This window comes from Trachypithecus francoisi, unplaced genomic scaffold (assembly GCF_009764315.1).
Source record: "Trachypithecus francoisi isolate TF-2019V2 unplaced genomic scaffold, Tfra_2.0 Contig01181, whole genome shotgun sequence".
NCBI classification, from domain to species: domain Eukaryota; kingdom Metazoa; phylum Chordata; class Mammalia; order Primates; family Cercopithecidae; genus Trachypithecus; species Trachypithecus francoisi.
The window spans coordinates 17,490-27,549 of NW_022681209.1; the positions used below are offsets into that span (position 1 = coordinate 17,490).

Here is a 10,060-nt window from a genome sequence, read left to right on the forward strand (position 1 = left end):
GAAGGGGCTGCAGGGTCGTGCCTGGCGCTCCCTATGGGAATCGCTCGGGTACAAAGGAGGTTAGTATGTTCAGGGCCTACATCCCTTGGGTGCCGCGCCCGCGGGCCGGGGGAAGAAAGCCGGTGTAGCGCTGTGGGAGCCTCTGGGTCGGCAAGGCAGTGCACGACGGTGTGCACGCAGGCTGTCCATGGCCAGCCCTGGAGGCTGCCCTCCGGTATGCCCAGGGCATAGGGCCAGAAGCCCTTTGGAATGCCCCTCGGCCTACAGCATCCTCCGGGAAGAGGCCTGCTACGCGGAGCCTGTAGTTGCCTACACCTGCCAGAGGGCGTGCCGGCCTTCAGGCCTCTGGAGCAGACGAATTCCACCTCAGCCTAACCGAGAGACTTTCCTCCCACGCTCCCGCCCATACCCACTTTCCCCAGGCCGCCTTCACTGCCCTCGCCCCAGCAGCCAGAGAGACTTCTCCTCCGGATCTGCGGTATTCCACTCCATCTACCTGGCCTGCCCGGTGAACTGAGATGTTGCATACGTGCCGTGCGGGTCAATGGCTCGCTGCACTCAGGATGTCAGTTAGGGCACAGGGCTTCCATGCGCAACATTCCAAAGACCAGGCAGCCGGCGGATGCCTGGAGGCAGCCTTACCCGGCACAAGCCCCGAGGGCTTCTCAGAGGAGGCATAGCTGGGGAGATTGGGACTGCAGGCCAGCCGAGGTTGCCGCTGCCCGGGGAGAAGCCCACCGTCCTCGCACTGACTGGCCGCCAGGGGAGAACCGTGCTCTTGGAGTGGCTCCTGGTGCCCTTTGGGCCTGGTGTCTTCCCGCGGCTCTCTGCGCCAAGCGCCTGCAGTCCCTTAGGGGGCGCCTGCAAGCTCGGCGCATGCGCCCTGGGGGCGCGCCAGCCCGCAGGCTCCAGTTAAGGGAAGCGGCAGGGTTCCCGCGGTGAGGGTGCGGCAGCGCAGGCGGTGGAGAGTGGGAGTCCAAAGGAGGGCACCGTCCTCAGCATGGAGTCTCTACAGGAGGGGAGGGGGGGGGCGGGGTCAGAGCGAGCGGTAGCTTTAGGGAGGAGGTGATGCTGGGAGCGGATGACATAATGGCGGAGGTGGAGGTGGTGGCCCAGGAGGAAGCCGACGAGAAGCGGCAGGAGCAGGTCCCGCGGGCACAGCCTGGCCCTGGGCCCATGAGCCCAGAGTCTGCACTGGACGAGCTGCTGGCCGTTCAGGAGGAGCTGGAGCCGGTTAATGCCCAAGCCAGGAAGGCCTTTTCTCAGCAGAGGGAAACGATGGAGCGCAGGCGCAAGCCCCACCTGGACCGCAGAGGCGCCATCATCCAGAGCATGCCTGGCTTCTGGGCCAATGTTGTATCCTTTGCAGTGTTTCTTCTGCATTTCCAGTTGCGAGGTGCTCTTGGGAAGTGTAAGGAACTTACGGGCAGCTGGGCGTCGACGTGACCCTTTGGGGAACAAGGGTGAGTTTCCACAGACAAATGTGGCTGAAGAAAGCCAGAGCAGACACGGGTACTCTCTTCCTGCATGCGTGAGAGAAACCCTTCATGGTGCCAAGCGGCAGACGTTTGGGGCATCTTTCTGAAGAGCAGAAGCGAGTTCTCAGCAGAACCCGTGTTTCCGTGAATCAAGCTATTGTTAAGGGACTGTGACTGCTCTCCCTTGCCAGTCCCATCTGGGACGTGGCGTCTTCGGGTATCAGCAGATTCTGCCAGTCCTCAGACACCGGCAGACCCGTGTCAGTGCGCTCAGCGTCGCAATGGTACACCCTCCGTGAACCCAAGAGGCCTGAATTCAGGGGGAGGGAGAGGAGAAAGGGAGGTCATTTATGGATGCAGATCTGAAAAAATCCCCTAACCGCCCCTCTGGGTGCTCTTAGGCCTTCCCCGTTCCTTCTAGCTTCCCTTTCCATTGCATCTCAAGGCTCTTTGACCTCAATCAGATTGCAAACCACCCTCGGATATCAGCCCTGGTCACTGAGGAAGATGAAGACATGCTGAGTTATATGATCAACTTGGAGGTGAGTCGGGGCAGACTATGGCTGGAGGGCTGAGTGGGGGAGGCTAAGGGAGACAATTGATTCCTGCAAGCAACAGTGGGCACCTCACCCAAAAAGGTGTTGAAGCTGTCTCCACCTTGTCCTGACAGGTGAAAGAAGCGAAGCATCCCATTCATCTCTGCCAGATCATGTTGTTCTTTCGGAATAACCCCTACTTCCAGAATAAAGTGATTACCAAGGAGTATCTCGTGAACGTCACAGGTGACGGGTGGCTCCCAGGATGGGCAGGGGAAGGAAGAAGGTGGGTGGATCCGTGCCAACGTGTTCCAGCCCCCTTCCCAAATAATCCTCTGTCTGTAGAATACAGGGCTTCGCATTCCACTCCAATTCAGTGGTGCCAGGATTATGAAGTTGAGGCCTATCGCCGCAGACACAACAGCAGCGGTCTTAACTTCTTCAACTGGTTTTCTGACCACAACTTCGCAGGATCCAGTAGGATTGCTGAGGTGGGTCCTTGCTGGGAAACATGAGGGATGACCCCCGTGTGTTCCCAGCTGCCCGGGTCCCCAGTCTGAGCTCTCACAAGGCCTTTTCCGATTGATTTCCCTGACAGATCCTATGTGAGGACTTGTGGCGCAATCCCCTGCAATACTACAGGAGGATGAAGCCACCTGAGGAGGGAACAGAGATTTCAGGTGAGCTGTACAGTTGGAACTGGAGCTGTCTGATACCCAGGATAAGGGTGTAGACACACCTCTCTATTCAGGGAGCCCGGATGCTCATTTCAGAAATGTAGAACCTGGGGGTCATTTTATCCATGTAGAAATGCCTTGAGAGGAAGGCACAGCGTGACAGAATCCAGGACATTCATGGCATCGGGCTGAAAGAGACACATGAGAAACGGCACTGCAAAGCAGTTTACAACTGTGGGGTCCTAAGCCCAGGGAAGCATAGCGCATGTCCAGACTCACATGCACTATGAGTCTGTAAATGAGACATTATGAGTCTCATTTACTATGAGAAGTAAAGCCGAATTATTAACTTCAATTTGTGGCCCTTGTTTCCATGGGCATCCACCCGACGGGGAGTCATCTTACCAACCCCTAAAGCTTGGGCTCCCTGAATGTGCCTGGTTGTCATCCTTGCCACAAACCACAAAGGACTGTTTAGATCAATGGATTTTCTTGAGCTATTACCCCGTCAGATTTCTGTGTGCTCTTAGTGTAGAGTGCATCTTTTGAGCTGACTCCTGTCACAGAGAATACTGGAAATGGGGCAGGTATTGCCGAGAATAGTTTGTAACACATGCATGGGAGGAGGAAGTTGAAGAGATCACAGATGGGGAAGGGGTAGTCATTTCTCAGCAGGCCCTGAAATTAAAACACTGTAAATCGTGGCTCAGAGGAGATGCATTTTGACATATGTTTGTGTTTCTCTAGGGAAGGCGCAGATGTTGGGTTGAATATGATGGAGCATCGGACACAGATGCTGTGTTCACCTAACACAGCAGAACTCCTGAATACTTACTACAGTACACAGGATGTCAGTACTCAGCATAGTCTAATGCACAGGAACTAAAGCACAAGCCGATCCAGTCACAAAAAAATGCAGGCAGGAAGGGGTGTGGAGAATTGGATTGTATGGAATGAACAATAAACAGGGTTAAGGATGTATATCTCTGTGTGTGTGTGTCTGTGTCTGTGCAAATGTTCATCCCAGGATTCTGATGTCACAAGGAACTGATCAATGTATATGTTGGATTCTCTTGATGGACGTGACCAGTCTGTGTGGGAGCTGGGCCTCTGAATTTGTAGAGTGAATGGGTGTGAAATGTTTTGGGATTCTTTAGGTAGGACAATGTTGGGGAGGTACAAGAAACCCAAGCCAATTAAGTTGGAAGCTTACTTTATGCTATGGAAGCAGAGCTAGTCCAATGACATTGGGTGATGGACACTGAGATATACATGGCCCAGTGTGCTGGGGTAAGGTACCTCCAAAATCCTTCATTTTGTGTATCATCAGACACATTAAGATAGCACACAGGATGGAAATCTTACGGTTAACTTTTGTGTTGAATTCACAACTGATTTTCCTTAAGGGTGAATGCATAATCTTTGTGGGACAATCCCTCTCCGGACTTCTCACCATCAATGTGAGAAGAAATGAGCCTGCAAGCTATATGAGAGCACTATGGGAAATGTTTCAGGGCACATGAGAAGACGCTCAGGATACGCCATTTTTTTTTTGGCTGACATCGGTGACTGTGGCAGAAGACAAACATGCAAAAGTGAGGGGAAAGTTGGTGGATTTGTGGAATGTAAGATTCCCATGCAGCAAAGTACCATGACACGTGTATACCTAGGTAACAGAACAGCACAATCTGCCCAGGTACCCCAAAACTTAATATCAAAAAAGAAATACATATACTCTCCATGTATTAAAATATATAGAATGCAAAAATTTCATCTCTACGTAAAGACATATATAAATACAGTTACATATATTGTATATGGTTAGGAATACTTATCTTTTTAAATCCGTCATATGGATTAAATGGTTTATACATATATTATTTGATAAGATATTAACTTAAAAGTATGAGTTATATTTTTCTATGACATGTAAATTTCGTATTACTTGACGGACAGTAAAACATTTTACGTGGTATATATTTCACGAGTTCCACGTAACACTGAGGGATAAATAAGGGGACCTCTGGTGAAAAGAGTGAAATGAAATAGTCGAGGGAATTTAGAGGAAAGCTATAAACAACAAAGGCCTAAATACTCAGGATGGTTATCTGAATATTCCTCATGCCCTCAACTAAGTAGCTTTAGGCAAAGCACAACTTACAGAGTCATATGAAAGGAGTGAGTCTATCGCCTCCTCTGGCCTTCCGATGGTTGAAGCGTCATCATTTGTTGGGTCTGTCTGCTTGATTCTGTTACTCACTTGCAGCTTCCAATTTGTGCTCCTAGTAGCCAGAATTATACTCAGTGTGAAAGCAAAAGGATACGTCTCTGATCTCACTCAAGTATTTTCCTGCATTCATCTTGCCACATGAAAGGAATATGATTGCTTCCTTAGTTCTAGTCTCAGAATTATTTCAGTGGTTATTATGTCTGCCTGGAGTTATCTTCCCCCATCTATGTTCCTAGATTACTTCCCTAATAGTAATTACTGCTGCCCTGAGACTTTGGTAGCCTAGGAATCTAACTAGTGATACTACAGTCTTGGCAGGTATGATAAAACACTGGAAGGAAAGAAACACAACAATTTTGACTTCAGCCTTCTCCAATATCTCTGAATATACTTTCAGCCTTCTCAAATATCTCTGAATATACCTTCAATAAATATACTTTTTCCACATGACAACCGCTTTCTACTTAATTCCTCAAGTAACTCTTGGTGTTGGATTCTTGGCATTCTTCAACTTGATTCAAAGCGTATGTACATGAAGGCGAATTCAGAATTTCATGTGTCAGCAAATACAATGTTCAAAGTGATGCACAATATTAATGTGAAATTGTATTTGTGAACTTCACTACTCTTCCAAATTATATTTAAATACCTACCCACTCAGACGATTTTTTATTAACTCTCTGCGTATTCTCCTCAGGTGGGAGAAAATAGTATCAGAGTTCTGGAACAATTTATGAAAGACAAAATGATAATAGTGTACAAGGATAACCTGTTCACAATACTGTGTTCAGTAAATGGAAACATTAATTTTATAATACTACTAAAATATTGAGTAAGTAAATAAAATACATAATTTTTGTAATTCTAAAATATGTGAACAGGAAGAACACAGAAGAGGTCTTAACATACATAAACAAACAATTGAGGCTGGGCATGATGGCTCGCATCTGGAAGCAGAGCGTGTTGGGAGGCTCATGCATTTGCATGGCTTCAGGTGAGGAGTACAAGACCAGCCTGAAATATAGGGTGAAACTCAGTCTTGACTAAAAATACAAAAATTAGCTGGAGATTGTGGCGTGCGCCTGTAATAGCAGCTCCTCGGAAGGCTGAGGCCGGGGAATTGCTTGAAGCTGGCAGGCAGAGGTTGCAGTGGGCCAAGATCGGGCCACTTCACTGCAGCCTGGGTGACAGAGCGAGACTCCGTCTCAAAGCAAATACACACACACACACACACACACACATCCCAAAAACGAATGAAGTACCAAAAACTCTGGTCTAGACAAAATGCTCACAGGACACTCACATATCGAACAGAAACAAAAATAAATAAAAATCCTTTAAAACAAAAGTTCCAGGAGGGGCACGTCAGAATAGAAATTTAACACTTGGCATATACACTGCAAATACTAACCTGAAGACAACCACGGGGGGAATAAATCAAAATTAACAACTAAGTGCACTAAAAGAAGCGAAACTCCCTCAGAAAGTTTCTACAGTCCACGTTCATGTATTGCAAACTCGATCCTAAAAATTGACAGGGGAAGAAGAAGAAAATTATATCTGAACACTGGGAAAACTCTTCGAGTCTCATATAAGATTTGTAATGGAAAATGCATCAGTCTGCAGTTTTTCCATACATTTATGAACAAATTATATGTTTTCATGCATAAATTTGCTTTTGAATATTCCAGGAAATTAACTTTTATATTAAGAATAAGTAATGTTAACTAAGCAGGTGTTTATGACGGTAACTGACACTGGGTGTCCATAACATCACTCAGGAGGGCCTTAATTCCCAGCTAGTTTCCCTCCCTGGTCACATATTGAGGGTTCCCAGCCATTCTGCAATCTCTAATTGCAACATGAAAGGAGGCAGCTATAAAACGTCCTGTAGTGCTTGAGCCCATTAACATGAAATACCCAGGACAGGATAGTTCCGAGGCAGAAAACAGATTGCTGCTTGCTAGCTGCTGAGAGAAGGCAGAAAATGAAAGGAACTGCTTAACTGCTAAGTGCAGTTGTAGTTGGGAGTGAGGAAAATGTTCTGGAAGTAGGTGGAGATAGTTGTTGCACAGCACAGATTCTGTTACATGCCAGGCAACCATTTACATTAAAATGTTAATTTTGTTACGTGAAATTCATCACCATAAAAACCCAACTATTTTTCCATTTGTCCTTTACCTATCCTTCGTTGAGTAACCCTCATCTCTTGCTGACACCTGGTCATTTCTCTTGGAAGAGCCTGGCTCTCTGCATGAAGGACCCTCTTACTTTAATTTTCTCATCCAGGTGACATGGGCCATGTAACGGTAAATGATTTAATATTGGGAAAAGGTCTCCAAATCTGAAACACAATTTTATCTTTTCTAAAACAACTTTTCAAAATTATTTCTTGTATGATTCTGTCCTTCTTTCTTTAATTAATAGACATTCGTGACAACTTAAATATTTCTACTGGCTTTGGATAATCCCATGCCTCCACAAGGCAAGTCCTACTAGTTAAGGTAATGGCAGACCTTAATTCTTAAGAAAAACTTCACTTTTAATGGTTATTTATTAGTTACTTAGTATTTTTTCTTTTCCTATGAATCACTGATGACTACTAATGACAAAGGGAAAACATGTAAAACCATGAAAGTCTTCACTGAATATAAAGTTTACATACATTGCCCTTTCTCAGCTGAAGAAGGTACATTTTCCCGTGTTCTTCAATCCACCTCAAACACAGAGACTGCTGCCTTTGAATGACTGCATGCTACAATGTGACATACAAGTGCTCCTTTATCTCTAAGCCATAGGCTCTAGCTTAAAAGTTGACAAATGAAAATGCACTAGTGCAGCTCTTCTCATGATGACCATAGTTCTTTTACTGCAATTTGCAATACACTTAAGGGGTCATTACAATAATATACCTTTTCAAAATAGAAAACCTCCTTCTTTAACATACTCTTCACATGCTAATCCTAGAGGTCAGCCTCTCACCTATGATGTGATTGCTGGCTAGTCTTCTAATGGAAATGTGCTAGCTTGTATATTCTGAAAAAATCATATTTATCCTTCATCGATACCCTACACGTGAAATGTAAAATCGAAAATGTCAGGCTTCTGTTTCCTCCATAGTATGATGGAGCCCTTGGGGACAATTTTAATTTGTTCTGTTTATACTTCTTTGCTTACAACTGTATCATTCCTGCCTTACTTTCTTCTGTTGAGGCTGAATTCTTACCCTTCGCATTCTCAACAATATTACTTCTTTGTCAATTCTGCTTTTCACCTCAGGCAGCTTAGAAGTAAATTCTTTCCTCAAATAATTTCAAATTCTACACTCAGGATCTAGTGTTAAGATTTCATCATCCCGGTACAATCTTAACGATTGTACACATCCCATATATTGACACCCCCCATATATTTCTATACACCATACCTTAATTTACACCCTCTGTATATGTCCCAACTCTGCACTTTTGTGGTATGCACTTCACTCAAAAGTGCTGGCCTCCTTGGAGTCCACATTTCAGGCGTTACTTCTACTAATTAATATTATTTAACATCACTGATTGCTTATGTGCAAAATGCTCTTTTACTTCTTAGTATCCTCATCTAACCAACAAGAAGGCCTTGCAGAAAAGTATTACTGAGCTCTCGGAAACTCGATGGTCAGGCACAGTGGCTCACACTGTGAGTCAGCGTGGAAGACTGAGGCAGCTGGACTGCTTGAGCCCAGGGCTTTCATGGCGGCTATGGCAATGTGATGAGATCCTGTCTCTAAAAAAACAAGAAACAAGAAAACCAGATTTAGCTTATATGTGGTGGCGTATGCCTATAGTCACAGCAACGCAGCAAGATAAGAAACAGGACAATCGCAGGAACCCAGGAATTTGAGAGTGTAGGGAGCTATCATCGCACCAGCGCACTCTGGCCTGCTGAGAGCAAGACTCCAACCCACAAAGAAACGGAACAAACAATTCATACAATGGTACGCTGCGGGAACACTACCAAGGGACCAAGGAGATGGAAGAATTCCTTAAATTAAGAAGCCTTCTATGAAACAATATGGCTCGGAATGTTAAGAGAAATTACAAGGAATTCTCTGGCAAATACGAGATTAAAAGGAATGTTTGCTCACAACGTGAACCCCAGCACTTTGGGAGACTGAGGTGGATGGATCTTGTTTTCAAGAGACCATGACCATCCTTGGCACCATGGTGAAACCACATCTCCACTAAAAATACTAAAATTAGTTGGGCCTGGTGGGATGCGACTGTAGTCCCAGCGATTCAGGAGATTGGGGCAGGACAATCGCTGGAACCTGGGAGGCTGAGGTTGCAGTGAGCTGACATGACCCCACTGCACTCCAGTCTAGCGACAGAAGAAAACCTGAAACATAACACAAGAATCATTTTATTGGTGTGAGAGAGAGATGTGAGATGAATGCAGAGTGAAGAGAGAGCACAATTTAATCGCTTAAATATGTAAATACAATCTAGATAAAGACAAATGTAGAGGAGGAGAAAAATGATAAATTACTGTTCCTATCATTCTGGTATGAGGAAAGCTTTACCGAAACCTATGATTAGGGTCCAGGAAATTCCATTCAAAGAAACTGAAATAGTTACAAATCAAAAAATGACACTTCATAAAAATAGGTTGTCTTTACAATTTGTGTCATGACATACAATTCTTAGAAACCCATTACGAAATGTTAATTCTAAGTGTAGGCTATGCTCACGTTTAACAATCTTTCAGAACGGCCCATTTAATAATATAAAAAATTTCATAGGCCTACAAAAAGGTAGATATATTCTAAGGCCTTGGTGTTGTCACAGGTGAGGAAAAGCATATTCTCATATATAACAGAGGAGTATTAATCTGCCCACTCCAGATCAATTGACAAAAACATTACCATGTCATTATGGAACTTATAATGGAGCTACTTAGCAGGCTGTGGGAGGAGTACGGCATGTACCCGGGAGGCAGACACTGCAGTGAGCCGAGATCGCGCCACTGTACTCCTGTCTGGGTTACAGAGCGAGACTCCATCTCAAGACAAAGAAACAAACAAACAAACAATGGAGCAGACAATGCAATTTCAACTTTAGAAAACATATCTCATCAATTCCACATGTGGTTGTTAAAACT

The 10,060-nt window shown here is 45.2% G+C and overlaps 1 protein-coding gene across 1 annotated transcript; it reads left to right on the top strand.

The window, feature by feature from the left end:
- Positions 1 to 985: 985 nt before the first annotated feature.
- On the top strand, positions 986 to 3,705 carry LOC117091274 (testis-specific Y-encoded protein 3-like). The gene is given in 7 exon segments (XM_033223575.1): positions 986 to 1,048; positions 1,051 to 1,356; positions 1,943 to 2,020; positions 2,149 to 2,260; positions 2,360 to 2,505; positions 2,613 to 2,694; positions 3,439 to 3,705. Coding segments are annotated over 7 exon segments (795 nt in total). The 5' UTR covers positions 986 to 1,000; the 3' UTR covers positions 3,462 to 3,705.
- Positions 3,706 to 10,060: the final 6,355 nt, after the last annotated feature.